Source organism: Vanacampus margaritifer, chromosome 17 (assembly GCF_051991255.1).
Source record: "Vanacampus margaritifer isolate UIUO_Vmar chromosome 17, RoL_Vmar_1.0, whole genome shotgun sequence".
Lineage (NCBI taxonomy): Eukaryota > Metazoa > Chordata > Actinopteri > Syngnathiformes > Syngnathidae > Vanacampus > Vanacampus margaritifer.
The window spans coordinates 9,414,952-9,442,374 of NC_135448.1; the positions used below are offsets into that span (position 1 = coordinate 9,414,952).

At 39.2% G+C, this 27,423-nt stretch overlaps 1 protein-coding gene across 5 annotated transcripts in view; it reads left to right on the forward strand.

Annotated features, from left to right (window-relative positions):
• hivep1 (HIVEP zinc finger 1) overlaps positions 1–27,423 on the forward strand; it is a 60,419-nt gene that overhangs the window by 9,766 nt on the left and 23,230 nt on the right. Inside the window, exon 1 of one of the 5 annotated variants that reach the window (XM_077548434.1) lies at positions 15,400–15,996. The exons of the other annotated variants lie outside the window; for them this stretch is intronic. Within the exon in view, the coding sequence (XP_077404560.1) occupies positions 15,852–15,996 (145 nt within the window). The 5' untranslated portion in view covers positions 15,400–15,851. Of the gene's footprint in view, positions 1–15,399; positions 15,997–27,423 lie in introns of those variants that run through there. 5 annotated transcript variants of the gene reach the window in all.

Below are 27,423 nucleotides of genomic sequence, written 5' to 3' on the forward strand. Positions count from 1 at the left end.
ACGGTATGCCCTTTGTCAGCCCTCGCAGGTGTGACCTAATAGTATAAATACAGTGTTCATAATATTAGTAATGTTACTTGTTTTAGCGATAGAGTACTCAGTTTTGAGGTTTTCATGAAAAAAAATGTTTTCAAAATTACAATATAGTTGATCTTGTTAAAGATAGAAAGTTGTTGCTTCCAGTCAAGAAAAAACAGTTTTCTGCTGATAAAACAATTGTTCATTTATTATATTGCTATATTTTTCAGGTCTTGGGATTAACCTGAAAATAAAATAGAATTAAATAAATAAATTGCTCCACAAAATTAGAAAATTGTGCCTTAAATTGAAGTAATTGATTCACAGAACTGCTTTTCAGAGAAACCAAAATAGAGACTTGATGTCCATATAAGGGCAAAAGAATACTAAAAAGAAAAAAAAGTGTCTCTTAAGGGAAGCAAAAATAAATAAAAAATACTCCCAACTTATTTTACAATGAAACCAACATGCAACTAAAAGTGACATGATTTGCTGATAAGTTGCAGCAGCTGTATTGTTCAGACCATATTTGTTGCACCCTTTTTCCGGGTATATATAAATCGCTGCCTCCCGTCGCGTCTCAGCAGCCACGACTTTCAGTATACTGATGATTCCTAGTTATAGGACAAGTCCTGCTGTGTTTGAGGGCTGCTAAGTTGTTTCATAAACCACAGGGGGTTGCAATCGCCCAGACCACATAAATTAAAGTTGCACTTGTATGAAAAGCAATCATCTTATGAAACTTCTTTCCTATTGGAACCAATCTGCTGCTGATCCGCATCACTGGCAAAGTTATGCAACAGCTGCTCTTTTCGTTTCATTAGACAATAACTTCTGGCTACTGTGTGTGTTGTTTTGAGTTGTTTAGAGCCACTGTAAACTGTAATCTTACAAGAAAACAGTCAGGAATATAAAGTAAATAGAAGCAATAAAAAGTTCTTCATTTGGGTAATAAATGTGTTTGATAGATGAGGCCCATTTTGCTGTGGTGATGTTTAAATCCCTTTTAAGATGATCTGGAAACGGTTTCTTACAGTTTGGGTAGAAACATGCACAAGTTGCCCGCCGAAGTCATTTATTTTCTGACTACTTTTGCTCTTATTTTTATTATTTAACAAATTCAAATCGAAAAAGTACATGGTGTAAAAACATATATTTCAATGCAGCATTTCACATTCTTTTGTTGACATATAGCAGGCCATTTGTCCTGCACAAGATTTACGTAGATCGTGCATTTTGAGTTACTGACCTGTGCACAGTTGGCAGATTGGATGGAACCTTGTGTCTGTTGTTTTTGATTAATCCTCTGGTTACTTCAGCAGAGCATTCCCGGGCTATATTTCTGACCGAATCATAATAAACGATCAGACACTGTAAACACCAGCATGGCGGGAATTGTCTACCGAGTTTGACTACTGTGCATTCTTAGGCTTGTTTTTCTTTCCTAAGGAAGGAAAATCGTAGTCACAGGCGACGAAGGAATCATTAACAATCAGCAGCGAGTTTAGAGATTCATTCAGGGAACAGCTGGACAATACAAAGATGTGCAGAGGGGAAATAGCAAGGGTTGTTTCACAATTGAATCTCTTCTTATGACTTATTGTTTCTGGTGTAGATACAGTATTCATTTATTTTGATGACAATGAAGGTATGCCTCAAATAGAGATTTTAGTGCTTTTTTTTGTGTGCAGAGTGAGTCATTCTAACACTGACTTTAGTGGGGGAAAAAAAGTTTTTTGTTTTTTTTTAAATTACGATTTCCTACCAAATTTGCATGTGAGCATTTAAAACAATTTTACAAGCCAATAAGCAGATGTAACAGAACACAATTTTCACAGCAGCTAAATGTTATTATCCATGTTCCCTCCGGTGTGTATTTTTCCTCTATGACGTACTTTGCGGGTAACAATGTAGAAATTTCGGAACTCCTGCAGCCCTCTCTCCCTTCTTGTGTTTACTTTTGTCAAACAGCTGGTCTCTAAGCAGCTCAAGCCAAACACCCAGTGGTTTCCCCCCTCAGCCAGACTATCTCTCTTTCTCTCTCTGTGGACATTAGCAGCAACACTTAGCTCATGGCTGGCAGGCAAATATTAAGTGGGTGAACACAACAAACATTCCCCAAAAAATCCCGTTTATTTAAAGAGACAAATTCTGCTAAATTACAACAACATTAGCATGCGTGGCTCTGAATATGTGCCGTGTGTTGCAACGCTCCAAGTTTTTTGACCTGTTGGGCAATGATTTCAACAGCTACAAAATATCATTATTGTGGATTTGTGATAGTAGTTTGCAGTGGATTAGAGTAGAAGTAAGTTCTACACAACTGCTAACTACAACCATAATTTTAGACCTGTTACATTATTTCTCTGAGAGTATCAAACAAAACTGTACAATATCAGCTTTGTAAAAAAAAAAAAAACACACACACAAAAACGTAGATGCACTTGTATAAAGGTCTTTCTGCAGATATGACTTTTTATTGTTTATTGTATTTTTTTTGAATTTTATTTTATTTTTTATTAAATGTTTTATTTTATTTTTTTGACCGCTGTTGGAAAAGAAGAAGTACTCTTTTAGTTTAATTATTATTTTTTCATTTTTTAATGAAGTCTTAATTTCTCATTTCAAAAGCCAAATAGAACCACTTAGAGCATGCCCCCAACATTTTTGCCCCAACATCCCCTTTGTTTGGGAGCACAGAGCGCTACCAGTGAGCTAAAATTCTGATCCGTTGTCACAGCTCAGCCCCTTATTTGAACGCTTATTTGGATGATGGGTTGACGTGCAATATTCTTCGCTATATGTTAGTTTATTATCAACTGCACTGCGTGATTTTGAAAGGGCCTTCCAATTACTATATTTGATTTGACAAATGTAGCAACGCGCGAGTACCGATACCAGGTATTGGGCCGATACAGGCCTTATTTCAAGGTGTCGGTACTCGCGAAGGTGTTTTACAATCAAGAAGTAAAAATTTGAAAAATAGAAAATTGCCATTATTATTATGCAATTTTAAGGATAATGCTGTATAAGTACTCAAGAAATTGAAGAAATAGCAAATAGATTGGTATTGAACATCCCTAGGCAAATGTATTTATTGGATTGCAAGCATTTCTTTTATTCACAATTTAACTTGTGCCTGCCTTCCAACTAAGAGCAGACAGTGTAGTTGACAAAGGATTCATGTAAAATTGGTTCGAGGTATGTGATTCTAAAAAGAGCAGACACCTCAGGTCACATTCTGACTTCATCCTGCGACCCAAATGTCGTTGAGGATGTGGTTCAGGTCAGCCTGGGTGGTCAGTCTTTTTCCGGAACTGCTGAAGAGGAGCAGTCATGAATGCTCTTTTCATTCTGGAAAGTCTAATTCTGGATCTGTCCCATCCTCGGTGGCTGTTGTCACAAAAGGTGGATTGAGACAGTACAAGTAGTGTAGTAGTCGACATTTTGACTTCCTTGATGCTGCTTTAACCTTCAAACATCAACTTTGTGGTGTTTTTCATTCGTCCAAGTGCCCTGAAAATGCATGCAGACTTTTCAGCAAGGCCATTGTTTATGGAACGAAATGTGCATTCCGCTTGTCGTATAAAAAGCTCCTCCAGCCCAACAGGGCTGCCCCCAGCTTTAGCAGGGAGCGTGCTCTCGTGATGAATGCCCAACAACTGCTGTGAAAGGGGCTCTTATTTAACTAGGCGGAAAATGTTCGCACTGTAAAGCCAAACGCACACAGACGCCGGAGAATATTTATGGAGATAAATTGTGTCTAACCTTACTAATCTGATAACGGTTAATGTAATCATGAATGCTTTCCGTAGGTGCAACAATATTGGGGGGAAAATGCAGATTTTGATCTATAAGGTTCTGGATCAGTAATTTTGCTGTTAATGATTAACTTTTTGCTGACCGTGGCTACATAGAAAGTTACATTAACTCCGGTGGACCTATGCGTGCTGCAGGAGAATTTGGTGCGCTCAGTAGTCGACTTTTGACTGTTGTGATCACGTGATTTCTTCATTATTATAATCCCTTCATAGTATGTCGAGAAAATGTGTGCAATGTATAACATAACATATGGAGTTCCACAGGGTTTAATTCTGGGGCCTTTGCTGTTTTTATCTCAAGAAAATATTGGTGGTTGTTTTCAAGTGCACTATAAATATAGAGTTGAGTTGAGTGATGGGAGTCGGCATTCTACTGCATGATTTGCAATGCCAAGTTGAAATTAAAGGAACACTTACTGTGAGAGCCAGATACCATGAAAAGGCTACTCTCCTTGTTCACCAGTAAACCCAATACCTATGTCTTGAATTAAAAAAAATAAAAAAAAAGTTATTATTTTGTAGTTCAATAAAGAGAGGTTTGGTGAATGTGCATTAGGGATGTAACGATAGCGGCAATATCGTGATATCGCGATATTAAAATTGCTACAATATCGTCGTCGTCATGTCACGATATTAAAAGTAGCGCATCCGTTAAATATGTGAGGTTATATTCCATTTGTGCAGTTCTAGCACCCTCTGGTGGTTAGTTTATTAGTGCAATTTGATTTTAATTAGGAATGTTTAGGCCACTTTATCACTCCTCTAAATCAGTCATACCAGCAAATATTTTTCAACAATGCCGTCAAAAACATTTGGCCCGCTTCAGCCAAACACAACATTGTGAACTACATAGACCATGATGCTTTGCGCCGCTGAGCCAATAGAAGCATATGACAACATGACCAATCCTACCTCCCCGTCACTGTTGTTATTATGTACACAAACACAATATTGTGCTCCCCCCCTCCCCCCAATATGAGCTTTTGTTAATTTTAATTTAATTAATTAATCTATTTACAATATCGTGAGTTTTTACATCATTATTGTGAGCTTTTTTTTGTATCGCCAAACTCCCCGCAATATGTGAGGTTCATATCGGGATAGTTATCGTGTCGTGATTTTTGGATATCGTTACATCCCTAATGTGCATAGGAAACTGGTAAGTTTCAGTACCTCCAACAAGGTTAAGAATCGCTTTTCTAACATAAAAATGGCCTGACAGTTTGGTGAGATAAGTGCCCTTTAACCCCTCTAAGAAGGTCAGCCAGGTTTTTCTCTGTCTCGTGCATTGACTCTGCCGTGTATCAAAGGCCACTGGGAAAGAGACAAACTTTAGACATTCAAGTAAGTAAACAAACATTTGGCTTATGTAAATGTCCTTAGCTAGCAGGGACGAGAAAGAGTTAACCGCCAGGCCTTGTTAAATGGATTTTTACATGTTGTGTCATGCTCAGGAAGCCAAACCAGTGTTTCCGTACGGGCCCTTCAAATTACAGTGTGTGAATGCAGCAAGATTCACACAAAGGGAAGTTCTCTCCCAGAGGCAGGAATAAATCTGGGTTTTAGCAACAGTAACTACAACAGACGGGCAGAAACTAGTTTGGGGAAGTCTGCGCCGAGCGGAGGTATAAAAGCTTTCACTTTGCCAGAGACGCAGAGCGAGGCTGGAATTTACACGGCCATACTTTGAGTACATGGTGGAAAAATGGAAGGCTGCTGCTCACTTTGCCATTCTGAAATGTGGGTTAATGTTTTCTCCTTCTTATTAATGGAACTGAAGCACTTTGCAGTCACTATTCAGTGCGCTACCTTTAAATGGCACATTGGCTCATAAACTTCAGACGCTTGAACATCATCCATTTTTGATGAAGGGAATTGTGGTTATTTCAGAACAGCTTTAGATCAAAAAAATCCGCCCCTTAGTCCCTCTTTTTGTGAATTAATTTTTGTGATTTGCAAATGGGAGTTACCCACGAGCCCTGAGGGTAACTTGGCGATGCAGGTGAATGAGAGCACCTCCCTCACACCTGGTGACATCTGGTTTCGAGGAAACTAATTAGTTCACTTTTCTTTCTGGCACATATTTCGAATCGCTGAACAAGTTGTCATTCCTTTTAGCTTGATCACTTAACTGTTTGTACGTACCAGTCACAACACTAGGCTATATTCAAAATATGTTCTTTTCAGAAGTTATTATTTTAGAGGTATGTGTATGTATTGATTTACTAATAGGTTATACTAATCAACTCTCTCTATGATCAATGATGTACAATCCTACACCACTGTAAACTATACCTACAAATATACAGTAAATACTTTTTCAATCTTAAAGGGATACTTGACTAATTGAGCCATTTTCAGCAATAAAAAGTTAGTATTTTGTCCAGAATGAATTTGATAACTACATTATTTTTTTTGTATACAATTAGTACCTTTAAAAACGAAATTTTCCACTTGCTGTCGACTGAAGATGACCACCTGTGCTGAGGAAGTAGGTAACGTCGGCCAATCATGGCTCACCTGTTTTCTGGGTTTGGTGATGTCATGTTCAGTCGACAGCAAGTGGAAAAAAATAGTTTTGAAAAGTATTAATTCTACATGATTAAATAAGGAAGTTATCAAATTCATTCCGGACAAAATATTAACTTTTTACAGCTGAAAAAAATTTGTGAAGTATCCCTTTAATTCCTCTTTGAAAGTGCATCTCAAAACTGTTTTTTTTTTAAATATAGGCAGATTTTTTAATGTACTGTTTTAAACGAGAGATATACCGATCGTTCGGTTCAATTATTTGTGCCGATATTCAGCATTTTGACTAATATCGGCATCTGCCTTAAAAAAAGAAAAGAAAAGAGGGCCGATACGATAGCAATTTAAAACTGTGGGAAAATATCTATTTAATTTTCATTTAACTTTATAAGAGATGCTGCTGACCCTGGAAACTCTGTCTGTTTTTAAAATTAAAACTAAGATAACTGAAACTTTAACATTTCAGATATTTTGAAAAGTTTCTTTACTGGAGAAAGTAATAGGGAGCTATTCATTTGTTTAACTTAGCATTTAATTTTTTAAGACCTGCTGATGATTTTAGGAGTTCTCTGAACTTTTTTTTTTAGAATTTTAAAACAAAGATGTCTATTGTCTAAGATTTAAAAGAAAAAAAAAAAGTTCAATAAACATATTCTCAAAGACATTTCACCAAAATTAAGAATTTGAGTTTGTACTTTTTTAAATGCTAATATTTTCCCTTTCCGAAAAAGTGAATATCGGTTATCGGCCTCCTTGACTACTAATAATCAGTATCAGCCCTGTAAAAAAAAAAAAAAAATTTATATATATATATAATATATATATAAATAAATTATATAATATAATATATATAATATATATAATATAAATATAAAAATATATATAATATATAATATTATATTATATATAATATAATATATAATATAATATATAATATATAAATATATATATATAAATATATAATATATATTAATATAAAATAATATATATATAATATATATATATATATAATATATATATCGGTCTGGCTCTACTTTAAAAAGCTATTTCCTTATATTCTGCCTATAAATAACAATGGTTAGCTCTTATTTATTCATCACTGCTCTGTGGTCAACCACTTATTTGAGATCGCTAATAATTCTGTTGAGTGTACCACATGATGCCTCAGATCAAACCACTAATGTCAAAATACCCTTTCATTATTATGTTTCATTGTGACGGTTAGTCACATGACCTACAATTTCTGTTAAATTGTGAATCCCTCACCATTTTCCAACGCCTGCTACGTTTCCTCTGCACAAACTACCGCGCATTTATTGTTATTAAACTCTGACTAATATCGACGCCAAACCACATTTCTGCTTGGGCACATAAGGTATTGCATATGTGATAAGTTGTGTGTTGTTGTCGATTTTGTTGCATTATTCAAGTAGAGTGAGTTTGTCCTCTCAGGCATGAATGTAGTGAGATGACCTGTCAGGTCAGTGTGTGCGTGCGCGCGCTTGTGTGTGTCCTTGGCTTCCTCGTGGGTGAGTAACAAAGCGCCGCAGCCCAGTCAGTCAAATTATTAGGCTTAAACTTTTCAAAGTGAAGCATTAGTGAAGGGCTCAAGGCGAGCCGAGTCAAATTGGAGCTAACGAACGGTGACCTTCTCATTCTCGTTAGTCTCGTATGCCCGAGTTTGCGCACGCACGCGCCTTCTCCCACCCCAGGTGAGCTGCTCCCGCCTGGCGAGCCACTTCCTGGAAACTCGGTTGAGCCGCATCGATGTTGGCAAGTCGGAAAGGTGAGCGCTGGCGTAGGAGTTGGGATGATGAGGGGAAAATCGAGTCGGGAGCCAAACAGGATTTGTCCGCGCTGACGTCAGCAAAGAGGCCGAGAGTTAGTGGAAGAAAATCTCCCCGCGGTGCGATGCCGGGACTGGATGTCGCATTATTTGGAGATGTGTGCATGACGCGTTGAGAGGGTGGAGGGCTCGAACACACTCGCGCTCATACTGTATGTCATCTCCAAAGAAATACTCTTATAAAAACTTTAGATTAACTTTTTAGATTGATGTTGCTGAATGCAGGTGGTCATTTTTTATGACTGAGGGGAAAATGTGAGGTGAGTTGAGGTAAAAAAAATAATAAAAAAAAAAGCAGTCAGGCTAGCGCCGGAAACCCTTAAAAGGGTGATTGTGTGGGGGCGCTTTTCTGTGTGTGTGTGTGTGTGTGCGTGTGTGTGTGTGTGTGTACCGAGCTGGCATTGCTTAATGGCTTGCACAAGCAAAGCCCAATGAAGGGGTTGCCAGGGAAACAGGAGCAGCATGAGTCTCGGGCTGCAGGTGCTGTTCCTTGTGTCCTACTGCTGGAACCTCCTACGAGTTGGGGGGGGGCGAGAGTGAGGGTTTTAAAAGACGAGTGAAGGGCATTGTGGGGAAAAAGTGCGACGAGATCAAATGATTTCCAGGGAAGTGTGGGAATATTGTAGCCGGAATGCAGCATGAAAATGTGGTGAATGTTTGAGGAGATGTGCACACAGAATTTTCATTTGATGATGCGTTGTGGTGCCAAAGCTAACTGTCAGAATTTCAGGCAACAAAACAACAATACCGTCGATTCAAGACACAGTGGCTGGCACAGAGCGGTGCAGTGAGGTCTGGGCTTTGACCCAGGCTGCTCTGTAACAATCGCTCAATGTGTCCATGTCAGTTTAGATCGGAGGGGAAAACCACCTTATTCCCGCTCTATCCTGGCAGTGGGAGTGACAAGATGTACATTCAGACATTCCCTACTTGGTTTACATGCCTTGATGGGAATCTCCTGTTTTCTGTATATGTTGATTTTCATGATACACAGCTAGAAATATTATAAATTAGACATTTGCAATTTCTGGAGAAATCGCGAGTGAAAGCTGAAATGCTGAGAGAAAAAATTTGGAAGCATGTGAAATGATAATGAATGAAATGGATGCTTTTTGTCAAATGTGTAAAATGTGTTTATGGAAATGAATGAGAATAAGCCTGTATCCCACTTAAGGGCGACGGTTTGTGTTATCGAATGTTGATTTCTCGTCAGGGTTCGTTCAAGTTTGCTGAACAATTTTTCTTGTCGCAAGGAACATGTTTCAAAGTTTACTTGTGACAAGAAAAACGATTTCAACACAACGCGATCATTTGGCGAACACTCGCAAATGCTCGCCCCTGAGTAAGATACAGACTTAAGGATTTGGAATATGCATGATGTGAATCTGATGTTTATGTCTGTTATGTTGAATGTCCCATTGGAAATGAATGGGGGATTTTTTGTTGAAAATGTAGAATTCTGAGAAAACTGTGAATTTTTGGAATGAGGAAATTAATACCCCCCATGATGATATTTTTTTAAATATGTTGAAATTGGAATTATGTGAATCGGTTGAATTATGTGGAAGAAGATGTATGTAAAAAAAAAAAAAAAAAGTAGGAGGAATAAAAACTGAATAATGTGTGTATGAAGGCTATTATTTTCCTGACTGGAGCGAGGTGCCCTTGAGGCTAACCTTTATAATGAATTTCAAATAGTGAGACATTAAACTTTCATGAAATTATAAATGTGAGCATGTCTGTCATCAGAAGACCTCGATTAGAAGAGGCGGGTGTTGTGCTACTAGATGTTTAGTGCAGGTGTGCAGACAAAGCAAACCGTTTGCTGAGTGCTGCCTTTAAGGTCAGGTTGTGGGCTGTATTTATCAACACTGAAACTTGCTATGTCTCTGTTGAGTATGATGTCTGGCATCATTCCTGCAAGCAGTAGCCAATCAGAGCCTGGGCGTGTGGTTTGTGCTACTTCAGAGTTACATGCAATGGGAGGTGATGAACTTTCAGGTCTTATGGGAAATGAAGCTGTTCCACATCAAGTAATTTTTTTTAAAAAATACAAAAAATGATTGTCAATTTGCTTTGGCAGAGGACAATTGTATAGTTTATCATATCACTTGGCTGCCTCTCTCAGGTGTTCATTTGATATCTTCCCACTCTTGAAATGCTTGGTGATCTATGGAGTGTGAAGGCGCTCAGTGGAGGCATCTTAAGAAGGTTATGCATTTAGGAGCACAACATGTAGTTTGAAATGATTACAGAAAATTGCAGTAAGGCTTTTTACACAGTGTGATGGGAGGAAAAGTGCACTGTTTTTGTTGATATGAAAACTATCGAGACAATAGCTGTTTATTGTGGTACCACTAACGTCACGTCTGCTATTTCCAGCAGCTGCAATTATAATGTTATGCTAAAATAACAGCTTGGTATTTGGTAAAACAATACATGGCGCTTCAATCCTGCTACAGCTGTTGTCTGATGAAATAAAATTGTCATTCTTTTAGAATCTGATAGCTTTGGGTTACCTGGAGGGAATTGGTTCAAATGTATTGGATTAACAACATGTAATCATGTTATGTCAAATAGCAGCTTCAAAATGTTTTGTCAGTCGCTAAGTGATTGTATAAAGCGTACAAATTGAATGGACTGCCGTCTGTGTCGGAGCTTGCCAAGAGGAAGGAATGAATAAAAGACAGAATGTCCAAACTTTGGAATCATTTCACACTTTGAAAAAAGAAGATAAAGCGAATTGCCTACAAAAAAATTGAGGTAACAAACACATCTACACTCGCTAACACAAGGTGTTGTTAGCTAATTTCATATAGCCTGCCACCGCTAGAACGTATTTTAATGGCCTCACACGGAGTTAAGGATAGACACAGCTGCTAGTGCACTTTCAATCGCTTTATTGAACTAATTGTAACAAGTTAAACACGTAATAAGCAAATTCATACATGAGCCGCTGCTGGCGCACAGTCAACACGCGGACTGGCTAATGGTTAGCCCACGAACAGCTAGCTGCTAACCTGTGCGCCAACAGCCAACTCTCCTCTATTATTTGCTGACTCCCACGTTGACTAGATCACCACTATGCCATTTCAAAAAATAAATAAATAAATCCAAAGAAAATAAGCTGACCATGGCAAGAAATCACCAGACATTTTTATTAACACTCAAACGATTCTACTACATTTTACTCTTTACAAATCAAGTCATGAATGTGCTCTGCTTTGTCACTTATTATCTGGATGTTCTTCACTGATATTCTCTGCGATATTGAACAATTTCCTTAGTTATTTAGAGCAGGATGTAGAATAATGGAGCTGAACTCTACACAGGGACTGTCTTTTAGGTACTGGCTGGTCTCTTATCAGAAAGCTCCATCTTAGGAAAAAAAAATGCACGAGGCCCCTGCATGTCCATTCACAAACTCTGCTGTGATTATTTCCTCTCTCTTTGTGTCGGCTCGCTGCCATCAGAAGGAAATCTGTTGTTTCGTCTGTGCGATCGGTGTGTTATTGACTGAGCGAGGAGGCGGAGGAGTGGGAGGTGGTGAATGTGTGTGTGCCTCCAAGGGTCGGTATTAGTGGAAATTCTGGAAAATGATCGGAGGGTTGGGGTTGTCCAGACCTAGCTGAATCTAACAGGTCGATAGTGGACCACCGAAAGCCCCCAAGAGCATATAAATTACCAGGATTGCAGAGTGGGGTCAGTGAGGTCGGGTCAATATTTTAAAGACGTACTCGCAGTAAACGCAGTCGCATTTAGAGCGGGGTCAAAAGTCGTCACCTTAGCCATTCAGGAGTGGCGACAGCCGTGATGGTAGCCAGTCAGGTGGGGTAACTTGATGCATTGTCTGATGAAGTCTTTACGATGGGAAACTTGTGCTCTTTCCCCTTTGCCTGGTATAGTGATCACACCATGCCAAAAGGTGGCAAATCCAGGTCCAGAAAGTAAAAACCCTGCCACGGTTTGGCTTTAGCCCCAGAGGTGCTAGCTAGCTAGCTCCTTAGCAGGTAACCGAGCACCCGGGGAGCTTGCTGGTGAGCTCGCTAGCTAGCACCTCTGGGGCTAAAGTGAAACCGTGGCAGGGTTTTTTACTTTCTGAACCTGGATTTGCCACCCCTTTCAATTTTCGTTTTAAAAACTTACTGTACAACTTTTGGCACCATGAAGTTGTTTTGTCATACACATACAGGAGACAGACCAATTGCAGTTCTCCACCATTTGCTTACCGTGTCAGATTCCTCTTTGTTGGATTCCTTGGCCAGTTACACTGCAGCTTTCACAATCACTATCAGATAGCGCTTTACCATAGCCAACCGACTTATTTCAAGTCATCTATCTGGCACGTTGGCTGATAGTAGAACCTGCAAATAAAGCACGCAGCGAGCAACACAGAGCTTCTGCAACCATGTGTAAAGAGAAATGCCTCCCACCTCTGTCAACAGCAAAGCAAAAAGAGTCCATGCGGGGGAACGGAAGGGGGTGGATGGCGGGGATGAAGGGGATGCGGCGTCCAAGGCGAATGCTGTCAGACAAAGGGGCTGTTTACACAAACATTGTTTTTAACTGAAAACCGGTAATACCTAATATCTTGCAAAGTGCGATTGAGGTTTGAAGGTAATGTAACTTATGCAAAAAAAACAGGAATACAAAACTAATTTTAAGAGTAAGTAGTGTTTTGCTCCCTGGGGAGGTGTTCCGGGCATGTCCTACCAGCGGGAGGCCCCGGGGACGACCCAGGACACGCTGGAGAGACTACGTCTCTCGGCTGGCCTGGGAACGCCTTGGGATCCTGTCGGAGGAGCTGGCTGAAGTGGCTGGGGAGAGGGAAGTCTGGGCTTCCCTGCTAAAGCTGCTGCCCCCGCGGAACGGAAGTAGTGTTTTATCGTTTTTTTCTTGCCCCCGAACCGTCAACCAAATTAACTCATTCCCTGCTGTTGACGGCTATACTGTAGACGTCAAAAATTCATTTGAACAATTTCTATTAGTTTAACATTTTTTTCCACTTTTGTTAACAAGAGTATGAAAACCTAAAATTTTTTTAATTGTACATTTAGAACAGATATAACATTTGTGATTAATCGTGAGTTAACTAGTGAAGTCATGCGATTAATTACGATTAAAAAAAATTAATCGCCTGCCTAATTTTTAATAATCTTTTCTTTTTTTTAAATCGCGTCAGGCGATTAATTTTTTTAATTGTAATTAATTGCATGATTTCAATAGTTAAGTCACGATTAAACACAAATTTTATATCTGTTCTAAATGTACAATATTTTTTTTCTAGGTTTTCATACTCTTGTTAACAAAAGTGGAAAAACTAATAGAAATAGTTCAAATGAATTTTTGACGTCTATAGCCGTCAATGGCAGTGAATGAGTCAACAGTAAGCGTTTTGACACCGTGGTACACAAAACCGACCAAAGAAAATGAAATCTTTAGAGAAATGTGTTGACTGAAGTAAAAAGTTAGAGGAGGAGGAGGAGGAGATGGTGGGGAAAATGGTAGGGGGTGGCAAAGTGGTGCCCGCCTGCTGGCAAGGCTTAGTCCAATTGCATAACATTGGTCTCTCCCTTTAGCTGCTGTCTCCATGGCAAGAGATGGTACGAACGAGGGGGAAAGGCTCTTGGGGATTGAAAGTTGCAATTTGTCCCGGAAGTAATGACTTCTGACACACACACTAAAAGTTGTTTGTAAATAGTAAACAACTCTTTCCATTTGAAAGGAATGGGCCCAGGATTACATGACATCATTACATGTCTACTTTACTACTTTATTTAACCAATAAAACGGATTGCTTTGGAAAAGGGACCTTCCCAGACGTATTGGAACAATTAAACCGAAGCGCTTATGCATGCTTCGACTTGATGATATTTGCTTAATTGTCAAGGTGTTTTTATTGCTCATTTTACTGTTGTCATATTGTTTATACTTCTTCTTTCAGACCAATACCAGTTCGAGTACTCAGCTCTTTATTTATTGATTTTAGTTATTTAATTATAATATATTTTTTTGTAAATTTAATGTATTTATTTATTGTATGCATACTGTGTGATTTATTTTTTTATATATAAAATTTTACATAAAATGTCAGTGACATAATTTTAAAGAAAGCCCCATATACGGTATTCCAATATAGCATTTTCACTAAAGTTAAAAGATGAGAAGAAAACTAGTCTGGGAGGCTTCCAAAAGGCTGACGACAACAATGAAGGAGCTGCAGGAGTTGCTGGCAAGTGCTGGAAATTTTGAACATGTGACAGCAATCTCCTGCCGTCTTCATCTGTCTGGCCTACGGGGTTCGGTTGTCAACATGGAAGCCTCGTCTTACAAATAAAAACACTTTAGCCTAACTATGTGTTACAAAAACATCCCTGGAATCTTACAAGCATGTTGGAAAATTTGAACGTGGGACTTTTGGCCTTCTTTTGATTTTTTTTTTTTCCCCTTGGCACAAGGTTGAGACACCTTGGCAATCATTGGCTGCAGGTGATCACGCTCGGTTGCTTGGCTGCAGGGAATGTGGTGTGTTATGTAGTCGACTTGTGGCTGTTGTGATGGTACGTCATCTGATTTCTTAATTATTGTAATCCCTTAATGCTAACTATGTCGAGCAAAAAAAGAAAGTGGTCGTGCGAATATGTGCAATATGAATTCACAAGTATAATGAAACATATGGCGTTCCACAGGGTTCAATTCTGGGGCCTCTGCAGTTTTCATTGTCTATGATTAAAGAAAAAAAAAAGGGGGTTCGGTGAATGCGCACAGGAAACTGATGGGGTTAAGAACCACTGTTGTAAGGTTAAATTTGATGGTGGAAAAAGTTGTGATTTATTTTTTTTTAATATGACATAATCCTTCCTTGCATTTAGTCAGCAGTGTGTTGACTTTTTTATCCACTGTAAATGTGCTGCTTCCAAACCTCACAGTCATAAAAAATGCTGTCCTGTGTTGATGTGGAGGCGGTCCGTTCCACCTCCTACTCTCTGTCTGACTCTTTAGATCATTTGTCTTTCACTTTCTTCCTCTAATTCTTTCTTGTATTAGTCCCAACGCGCTCATTGCGGTGGCCCCCGGCATTCAAGTGGGATCAATGCGCGGGGATAGATGAGTATTTATAGCCTGTGCGAGGGCGTGGGAGGTTGTGGGCAACAAGTAGGTTAGTGGCTAATCTGATGTTGACAGTGGGTGAGAGCCAGTTATTCATATAGCGAAATTAGATTTTATTTTTAGAACCTCCATCCTGCATCATCTGTTCTCAGATTGGGGAAGTCTGCACATCGGCAGGCAGGGCTTTCCCTCATTTTTGGGAAGTGATTTGAAAGAAGAAAAAAAAGGAAAAAGGGTCGAGGAGGCAGAAGAGGAGAGGAGAGTAGGAGGGGGGTGAGAAGGAACACAAAGGCAGACAGGGAGGAGAAAAGTGCGCTTGCTATCCTGACAGTAGGCAGAAGTGAGGAGTGAGATCTCAGCTCAGACGCACAGCTGCGTATTAGCGAGCGTTTGTCTCCCGTGGCAGACGGCATCCACGCCGCTCATCTCGCGACTCTGTCGTGGCATTTTTTCCTGAAGTTACTTTCGTTTGAACCGTTCTTGCCGGAAGAAATGTTGGAGATGATTGGTCCAGGAAGTGGTGAGGAATGTCAGGTGTTGACCCCGTGAGCACGTTGGACGCTGGGAGGCAAAGCCAGACAGCTGCCAGGCGCTCGCTCTCCAAGAGACGCCAGACTTCTTTGCTACGCGTCACACAGGCAAGCGACAACAGGTATCGCGGGGAACTTCTCGGTGTGTGTTTAGTCATCAGTTTGTCTTGTGTTCCGTTTTTCCAGCACGTTGTCGTTGTTATTTCTTTTTAAATAATGCACATTGTACTTTTTAATGATTGTTCAAAAATGTTGATTGAATGGTGATGAACTATCTACTATATTTTTAGTATTGATTAGTCAATAGATTTTTTTCCCCACCGAATAACCGGATAATCAAATCAAATTTATTTTGCATTAGTGTATTATAAATAGGGGTGTACCGATGAAACGTATTTACTTCCGATACTATACCGATATTGCAACGTAGAGTACTGTCCCATACCGTTATCGATCCAATATCAGCAGGAATGATACATGCTTTTATTGAATTTTGTTTTTGTTTTTTTTTATTAAATGTAGGAAGATATGGATTTTGGATGTAGACTGATACAGTTTTTTTTTGGGCTGATATCAGACCGGTATTTGATCTCAATATCCGGTTGGGACAACCCTAATTACAAAACATTTTTTTCGTGATAGTTTATTTACCAATTACTGTTTACTTGGTATTGTTTAATGAGTTTTTAAAAACTTGACAATTGAGCAACATTACTCGAGAGGGATTGATATACTTTTCAAAAATGGATTCAATTCCTGTTGCTGTTGTTGTTTTCCTACGTAAAAGCAAAAGTCTTATTGTTATTGAAACTAGGGTGACCAAATGTCCTCTTTTTCTCAGACGTGTCCACTTTTTTTTACATCCTGTCCGGATGTCTGTTTAGTATTTTAATTGAATTTTCTTTTTATAAACTAAAGAAAATGTCCGCTTTTCATTGCGTGGCAAATGGGAGGCGGAGTGCACCCGTTACCGCAACTTCTAGCCTGCGGACTGCTCTCAAGTCGATCGCTAGGGTTGTAGGCAGACAACTAAGGTGGGTTGCGTGTGCAAAACTTTAGCTCACTGGTAAAGATCAATACAGAGGGTGCGGGTTCAATCCTCACTCGCCCCATATAAAAAATAAAAATGAAGTCCGCAGAAGAGAAACAAGGTTGGGCTTACAGCAATGTGTCATTATTTATTCATTTGTCAAGTAAGTCTTCAAAAGAGTGCTTTTTGTTTTATTTTTGACCCATACAGAGGAGACCTACGTTCTGCATTTTATGGCATCTTTGAGTAAACTTTGAGTGTGATTGAAGTATTTCCAGGCCCAGCCGAGTGTCCTGTTTTTTGGAAATGAAAATAATGGTCACCCTAATTAAAACATTTCATGAATGACTACAGAAATCAAAGAATAATTACTGTTGAGAGGGTGAAATTGGAGGATTCATTAATTTGGTAATCGATTAGTTGTGTAGTAATCTATTACAGTAATTTCTGGCCTATAAGGCGCACCTGACTAAGCTGTGTTAGCTACATTTAGGGAATGCTTGAGTTTGTTACACACATAAGCCGCACCTGACTGTAAGCTGCAGGTGTTTTAATGTTACCGCACCGGGTTCCCGATACTTCCTTTTCCATAATGAGGGTGCAAATTGTCTCGCTCTCGTTCTATCTCTCCTCTTCTATTTGGGCTCACTTGGTTTGATTTGCTCTACCTGACGCTCCTGAGCTTTCTTTATATTGCGCCCCCTTGTGATCTGATGGATAAGCCGCACCTTTGTATAAGCCGCGGGGTCGAACGCAAGTGAAAAAAGTAGCGGCTTATTGTCCAGAAACGACTGTATTTTCGGTGCCTTTCCCACTCCATCATGTTGCAGCTTTTATGATTATTAGTTATTTTTATCAACATTTGTACTTATTCTTTAGATGTTTGTTTTCCACTTCAGTTCATCGGCGTCAAGTATTTGAAACCAAACGGAATCAAAAGTGTATCAGGAAATGTCAAAAGTTGATGAAGCGTTTTCTCTTCTTGAGAAAAGATGACATTCACCAGACAGGAAATGGCCCCTCCTTCCTCGTCCTTCCTCTTGCCTCATATCCCCCCCCCCCTGGTAGCAATAATGTCAGCCGTCGGGCTGACGGCTACAACCGCTCGCCAACCCGCCTCAGTCTCTGCGCCGTGTTCCCCGTCCCGGGCCAGGCAGATGCAGCTGACGTATGACGTGAGCGGGAGGACGGGATAAGCCCCGTGCACGGCGGCGGCTGGAGATGAGCTGTCGGCGTTATGCAACAGCTCGGCCCAGAGCTAGAGCAGATCCCAACTTAGACACTTGTGACTTCTTCCCTACTCCGTGAGCTCATCGCTTAGCATCTCCCTGCTGGGTGGCTTAATATAAGAATAGTTGTAGATGTACAGGGTTTCCCCGGGTTATTAAAAGTCATTAAATGTAGTGTTCCTGTCACCAATGTCCAACATGAAACACTAATGCTACCTAGGGGTAGAAAAATTACCCCAGCACAGATCTATGTTTCACAATTTTTTTCAACTGTAACTTCATGAGTTAATGTACTTAATATAAAAAAACACAAAATTGTATTTGGTAACCATATTTGTTCACTTTTATGTTATGTAACAAGGCTATGAAAAACTTGAAAAATATATATATGTACATTTTTGAACAGATATAACGCTTAATCACGAGTTTACTATGGATATCATGCAATTAATTACGATAAATGTCATTGACTGACAGCCCTAATATATAAACAGTATATGGATATATGCATATATCTATGTATATACGTGTGTGTTGTTTTCACTTTTGAAAAAATTATGTTACAATATTGCATTAATTGATTTCTTTGCTGACCGCTGCTGGTTGCTAAATTGGCACCATTAACTGACACTGTTATCGGATTCCCCCTAAATTATTCATTAATTAAAAGCCCTCATCGTGGTTGTGTCAAAATTGATTTTCTGAAAAAGAGCGGAGGAGTGGGAGGGAAATGAAGACAGCGAGGGAACGCCATGTCTCCCTCTGTTTGACGACGCCGTTGTGTAACGTTACCTCATGCCCACTGGCAACGGCAGAGTAGCTGCGGCAAGTGGCGCGAAGGTGGGCGGGAACTTCATCACTGAGGAAGATAAGCAAAGGTCAACATTGGCTTTTTAACAAAAAATGTTTTACTACCTCTGCCCTTAGTAGAATAACGCTCCCAAATCGATATATATACTGTATATGTATATATATATATATATATATATATATATATATATATATATATATATATATATATATATATAAATGAACTAGCAAAGCAGATGGAGCTTGTGTGATGGCATCCCCAGAGATGTAAACCAGTGGGGTTCTTTCAGGAAAACCTGGCGTGAGTCTACTGAGCCGCCTGCGGGTCTCTGTAGACATGATGACAGCAACACTGTCATGATACATAGGATAGACTGGAGGCGAGCCAGCTAACCATGTATGGCGATAACATTACTATCAGATGGGTTTTTAAAGGATGTTTGTCCATATGTTCAGAAAATATTTCCTCTCTAGTTCTATTTGATTTTAAGAGGAAAAAAATGGTGATGTAATGGTGATGTCATCGGGCTTGTTGAGCGTTGAAGCTATAATCGGTAACATTAACTTATGTTACAAAACCGATGGAGTTAATGCATAACAGAGGGGTGAAGTATGCTCAGAGCGTAGGATTTTCCAGTCGATTCAAGCCATACTAATTAATTTATACGAGGAATGAGCGGGTAGCGATAGCAGGTAGCGGTATCGGGCCAATATCGACCTTATTTCTTGGCATTGCGACTTGTGGGTGTTTTATGATCAAGAACTAAAAATGAGAAGAATAGAAAATTGCCATTCATTTGAGGTAATTTTAAGGAAAGATGCTATGTTGGGATGTATTGGTTATTCTTTCAAATTATCTGTCATAGTTTTTGGGGGGAGAGGGCTTATATAGGGCTGAAACGAATGATTATTTCAGTAATTGATTAATTTGTCGATTGATAAATGAAAAGGATTTTAAAATTTCCAGCCTTTAAAAAAACAAATTATGACTGAGTTACTGGTGACATGTTTTTTTTTTTTGGGGGGGGGGGGGGTATTTTATGTAAGGCCGCGACGATTATTTCAGTAAACTGTCGATTTATTTATTTGTTTCTTGATTAATCAATGAATCTGATTTTAAAAACTAACAATTTCCATCCTTGTTTTTTTAAAGCGGGATATTATAAACATTAATTAATTGATGCATTTACTGGTTTGGTCTGTAGCATGAGGAAAAGAGGCACACATGTAGAACATTGCTTTCCAAAGTAAAAGCAATTGTTTTATTTCGGTTCAAAACAATGATTATCAGTCCGCTTTTCATGCAGGACTACAGAAATCGGAGTATTTTACTGTTAAGGTTCAATCCCAATATATATATATATATATATATACAGTATATATCTATATATATATATACAGTATGTATATATATATATATATATATATATAAAATGCATCGGCTTTTCTATCTAATCAGATACTCATAGACGCTTTACAATGTAACGGATACATTATTCATGCTGTGGCTACTTAAGTACAACATCCTTAATTAATACTATTTTAAGTATTACACTTTGGACATTTCACAGTGATATCTAACTAATCAAATGAGGATATATGTTTGCTTCAAGCTGTTTTTTTTTTTAAGTCTCAAATGTCTTTTCAGCAGACCGAAGGAGAGGAAATAAAGGACATTTGCTTCATTGAAATCTTAGCGGGGTTTTGCTGTTGACGTGTGTAACACGTTTCCGTGCACCACACTTGTAGCCATCGTAACAACCTTGATTAACATCTTCGGTCTTCCCCCGAGGGCAAGTAGCAGGAGGCAACCAATGGACCCAAAGTTTGATGGTTGAGAGAGTCTCATTTTGTAATCTAAACACTGGAGAGGAGGAGTAGGAGGAGGAAGTGGGGCGGGGTGGTGGGCATGGAGGGCTGCGGAGGTGGTTTGGGGAGAAGCAGAAGCCAAAATACAGCAGATGAACCTGAGCAGGATCTGACGTCTGTTTTGTAACTTGATCAATGACCTGGCAACATTTAGATCCTTATTTCCTGCGTAGCCTCATTACCTTGTCTTATTCTCACCGCCTCTGAGCCTCATAAGCCCCCGATCTAATTAAGAGTTCTCTCGCTCTAGCCGAAATAGTCGCTTTCTTCCATTGCGTGGATGGCACTGCAATTAGATTCCCAGATCGGAGGTGTGTCTGTCAACCGGAGAATATCCTTGACCAAAAATGTGCTTGTTGGATTGTACCAGTACACGGTTACGTGACGGCTTCGGGATTATACATCTGCCAATGACAAATTACCATCATCAACTACTGGCCATGGGTTGCCAGGTTTCAAAATGCGCTTTGAGATTTTATTTCTCAATTAAGACTCAGGTCCAATAGACAAATGAGATGCATTAAGGGTTTTGCAACCATTTGAACATTTTGGTTTTGATGGATTGTTGATTAGTTATGCAAAAGCTCCAAAATTTAAGGCGACCATATTTTGATTTGAAAAAAAAGAGGACACTAGGCCTGGCCTCAAGATTAGGGCTGTCACTAATCGAATCCTTTAAAAATCGATTATTCTAGCCATTATTCCATTGAATAATTTTATTTATTGATTTATATAATCAACTAAGGTTAAGCATGAGTTGAATTGAGTGGACATCACTACTCGTTATTTATTATCTTCTGTACATATGCATTATTAAACACTATCAAAATTAGCCTGTGCTAAACCTTTAGCAATCTCGATTAGCATTAGTGCGCTAGTGACTACATTTAAGGTAAACAAACCACCATTTAGTTCACACATGCATCATTATACATGAGCTGAACTCAATAGATGTAACTATGAATAATTTGTCTTCTGTGAATAAGCATTAAAAACAAAAAATTTGCCCATGCTAAATAGTTAGCAATCGCGATTAGCATTAGCGTGCTTGTGATGACCATTTAAGGTAAACAAAGTTCGCACATACATCATTATATCAACATTACACACGTAATCGTGTCTTAAAAGTCGCTTACCGACGATGTTTTAGCAACATCCCATAAATAAACAAGTGGAGCTACTTGTTAGCTACAATTAGCTCCTTAGCTTCCTGTCCACAGCGTGTGTGTCTGCAAAAAAGGTCAGTGTAGAAACATGGACGGCAGCGCAAACATGGTTGCGGCGGATTTTCGAGGCAGACATTTTCACTCAACCTATTTTTAAAGTCGACTTGTCCAACTTTTTTCCCCCCGGCCCTGCTTGAGAGAGAGTAAACTTTGAGAATCATTTACTAAAGAAGTCAATAAATTTGTTCAGGAGCACAGCTTAAGACCCTTTTATTGTAAACTGAGTCACCGTTTGTTTGTAATTTCTATTTGCCAACAAAAACGTTGTGTTCTTGCTTTGACTAACGTAATTACAGAGCCAAATTTTGCTCCTGACATTTTTCCGCTAACACGGATTTCCTAGCAATGATGCAGCAAAACAGCCATGTTGTTTTGAAGCCGGCCTGAGAAAATGTTTCTCAACGTCTTCTGCGGGCTGCTTGTGAAAGCCGCACAATTTCACATAATGACTAATCTTAAAATAAAGCAAAGGCTTCTTCCTCTCTTTTTTTTGGATTTGCTCAGCATAGTTGTGGGAGTTCAAGCGTGGAGGTCACTGACTGACTTGAGCAACACCAGTTCACTAAAGTACTCAGATGGGTGGAAAGATCCCAGCAGTGGATCCAATTTGTTTCTGACAGGTTGTACTTGGCTACTAAACTTGACACGCAAAGCAAAAACCCGAAATATCGACCTTGTGCTTTACCTTTTAAAAGCTAATGGCGAGCCATTCCGAAATGACCTAATGGGCTTTTCCGTTGGTATTTTCAGTCAATCTTTCCACCCTGATTTGCATTTCCATTAGCAGTTTAGACACGGGAAGCCGTGCCAAGTTGTTTTCAGGACAGACCCTTCTGAAGTTGGGCCAAAGCACACTCGAAGAAGCTGCTGTGTCGTCTCGCCTACTTTGGGCTGCCCTCGCTGCTTTCCCTTTTTCTTCAAGCCACGATTTGTTGACAGAGAGAATTTTCAGTTAAAAACGCTCTAGTTCTACACCTCAGTGAAGGTGTACCTAATGAAGTGGCCACATATTTAATAGAGGCGTGGCAAAAAATCATTCTCAAATTCTCATTTACTTTACTACAATTCATAAAAGCGCTGTTCATGACATGTTGTGCATGACTTGACCACTAGGGGCAGTGTGGTTACATGCATTGAGATACACGCTTGTAGCCACATTAAAGAGTAGCATAGAACAAAAAAAGTGAGTAATGTTAATCCGCTTCTCTGTATAATTTTTTTTGTATGAATAGCCCTTCTTATGAGTACCGGTAGTAAAAGTGACACGAGTAGCGCGCTAATTAGCGTTAGTGAGTCAATGGCACTTTCTATTGCGCATTAGCCTTGAGCTAGCTACATTTGATAAACAAGCTAAACAAAGTGGGTTTGCATTTAACTGTGTGTAATTCTCTTTGTTCCGTGTGATTAGTTTTACAGTTAACCGGCAACATTGGACTCTTTTTGATGGATTTTTTGCTCTCTCCCAAAGTCTCATTCTGCCTTGCAAAGCAGACTGGAGTAGATCATGACAAAATCGTTTGGAATCGAAAATGGATTCTGAATTGAATTGCAGACCCAAAAATTAGAAACGAATCAAATCATGACATGGTAAAAGATTCCCACCCCTAATACATCTGACTTTTCAAGCCAGTGGTGGTAAAAAACAGTTTGGTCAAACGTAACCCAATTATGGATCAAAAGTGGACCGACCCACTATATGGGTCAATTTGACGCAACTTTCTTGGTTGTTTTATACAAAATGACCCAATTTTTTTGACCCAAGTAAAGGATCTGACCAATATTTATGAGTTGTTTTACATTAAAAGACCCATTTCTTGACTCCAAGTTGGATCAAATTGACCCAAGTAGAGGATCGGTCCATTTGGACCCATATTGTTTTTTTTTTTTTGGGGGGGGGGGCAACTGTTTTTAGAGCGTGTACAATTTGAATTCACATCTAGAGCGGAACGTATGGTGTTCCACAGGGTTCAATTCTGGGGCCTCTGCTGTTTTCTCTCTACCTATGTATTGAAATTGAACAAAAAAAAACATTTAATTTTTCAAGAAAAGAACGGTTTTGTGAATGTGCATAGGAAACTGGTGAGGTTAGAAGATTTTTCAAAGGAAGCAGAATCGGTTTTAGGTCTGACAAGAAGCATAAAAAGTGGGCACTTAACACCCAGAACTACTAAGTCAATCATAAAAAGGGAAGAGAAAAAACAGCAAGCCGTCCTCTTCTCTGTGAGTAAGCTGTTGGGCAACCAGCAGTTGGCAGGGAACATTAAGTCCCGCCCCCTTCAGGACAAACAAGACGAGAGGGAGACCAAGCGAAGGATCCCCTGGAGGGTGCCAAAGCCGGTTTAAGTGACGTCACCTGCCTTGCTATGCTCAAGCAGTCCCTCCTCCCTCATTCCAATCCCTCCCTCCCTCCCCTTTTTCACCTCACGCACCTCCTCCTCTCTTCCTGGGCCTTACAGGAATTCCCCTCCTCGTCACATTATATTGAGGAAACCGCTGGCAACGCCCCAAAACCGCGGCAGCGCTCCAGCTGATAGGGCGGAAACACAGCTGTGACTGTTTTGACAGAGAAGCATGTATGTTGCTGACTTTTCTTGGTCACGAACAAAAGGAGGCACTGATTGTTTATTTCCATGAAACGTGAATCGAGTACGCGGTAAGAAATGAACATTTTGTCCTGTTTGTAAAGCGCATACAGTTGGCCGTGTGTGGTGCGCAAGGTTAAATATACTGCACGTCGTCGCTTTTCTTCGGCTTTGATTCACTCTTCAATGTACAGGTGTCATGTCGTAGCGTTAGCTCGACTCACTCAAAGTCAAACGCTCGCTGTGGTGACACTTTTACCAGCGGCAAAGTGTTCAAGTTTGCTGCAGCCTTGCATGCTTTTAAATGAATGGGTTCACTTTTGCTCTTTTGAAGGATCCTGACAGTCATTGTAGTGCAGTCACTATCGAGTCGATTATTTAATGATCGGATCCATTTTTATTTTGCATTCATCTCTTACTTGTCAATTAATCTTGACAGCTTTAATTCACAGCTTGCGTAGGCATGGATAGGAACTGTAGTTTGCGCTGTTGATTACAGACAATTTTAATCCTTGTGTTTATATTTCCTTAATCTCTGTTTTAAAATGTTATTGTGCGTTTAATGCAACAGGGAGAGAGCATCAATTTGTTTCTGAATTGGAGTTTACCTGAAATCCAAATCAACAGAGGCAGACAAACTGACTGGCATTACCTAATGGTATTCCTTTAGACTATTAGGGAAAATAAATAAATAAGCAACACCATCAACATGAACGAAAAGCTAATCTTCTATAGAGTTGCAGCAATTAATCGATTATCAAATTAATCGATAATTATGTTGATAATGGATGAATCATTTAGATGTTTTTTTTTTTAATTTAAAATAGTTCAAATGCTCAGAATCAGAAAATATTCTCCGATACTCTAGAAGTGGAACAAATAATTAATTGACAACTAATCAATAATCAAATTAATCAATAATAAATTTTGATAGTGGATGAATCATTTTGATGTTGTTGTTGTTGTTGTTTTTTTAATTGTCCAAATGCTTAGAATGTCAGCTCCTCAACAGTCTATATTCTCCCATTTGTCATCAATTGCTTTAACTTTAGAAAACAATGATTAACATTTTTGCCTAATTTCCTCACATTATAGAATATTATAATATTAATCGAAAAATAATTGACACATGAATTAATTACTGAAATAATCGCTACATCTCCTGTATTTAGGAGTACATTGCAACTTGTACACTGCCATTGACGTCAAAAATGAAATATTAATACTACAGTATTTCTATTAGTTTGACTTTTTTTTACCTTTTGCTAACAAAAGTATGAAAACCTAGAATTGTTTTTATTGTACATTTAGAACAGATATAAAATTTGTGATTAATCGTGAGTTAACTAGTGAAGTCATGTGATTAATTACAATTAAAAAATGTAATTGTCTGATGCCCCTAGTTTTTAATCATCTTTTCTTTTCTTTTTAAATTATGGGGATCAGGCGATTAAATATTTTAATTGTAAAAAATCACATGACTTCACTAGTTAACTCACAATTAATCACACCCCAAAAAAAATCCTAGGTTTTCATACTTTTGTTAACAAAAGTGGAAAAAAATAGTTCAAAAGAATGTTTGACATCTATAGCTGTCAATGGCAGTGAATGAGTTAATGTACAATGTTTGAACTATTTCATGACAAATTCAATTGCGTGCTGGACGAGCTTTTAGTGACGATGCGAGACATTTTTCAAACCTGGTCCGACATGACAACACAGCCTCCCCCCATCCCTTGGCTTACGTACAAAGCTGACTGTACGTGCACAATTTGTTTTCACACTTCGACACACTGACACATGCTTCCTGTCAACGCAGCGCTCGGCGACACTCACTGAGCTCAGCGAAGGGGAATCGCCAATGTCTTGTGCTATTATGTGTCACTGAGCACAACCTAGAGGGAACTTGAGATTCTGACCGGATGGGGTTTGACGCACGGCTCCGTTTTAGGTTCATTTTCGAAAGTGTTGCAAAGGAGGAAGTAGTTGTTTGTGCACAGTTTCATCTCTTACCTAAAACCAAACACAAAAAGTAACTTTTCCGTTCATTTAGAGATGAATGCTGTGATGATGATCTCAATTGTCTCGTGTAGATTTTTATGTAACATTAGCAAATCCGTTAAGGTAGCTTGTGTTTCGGAGTCTTGCTCTGCTTGGTTGCGTCCATATTTTGATGTGTTAAATAGCTGTAGTCAAAAGGATACGAGAAGTTCTATTCAGCCGCGGTACTCTCTCCCCGCGCCATTAAGCTCTCTGTACACAAACGGGCATCTTCCCACCCGGTAGTTTTCTCGTTATATCAATTTTTCACAAGGGTGCCCACGCAGAACCCATAATCAGTGGCCGCCAGTCTGCTGCTCCTGCCACCTACAGCTTCCTGCGGGGGCAGCAGCACTGTACATACAGTGGATATAAAAAGTCTACACACCCCTGTTCAAAAGGCAGGTTTTTATGATGAAGAAAAAAGAAAAAAAAGACACCGAGATGAATCATTTCAAACCTTTTTTTTTCCCACTGTTGGTCTGTTACCCGGTAAGGAAAACATGTTTTATAAAGGGGAGTGAAAGCAAAAAAACTGAGAATGTGGTTGCGTAAGTGTGCACATCCTCTTATAAATGTGAACCTGGTTGTGTTCAAAACTAACCAATTATGTTCAAACTCAAACACACCTGCCACAATTTTAAGTGTTTCTGATGATAAAACGACTACTGTGTCCTGAAACCCGGGGCAGCATATACAATGAAAACAGCAGAGGCCCTGGAATTGAACCATGCGGAACACCATAAAATCCATCATACATGTTAATTCATATTGCACATAGTC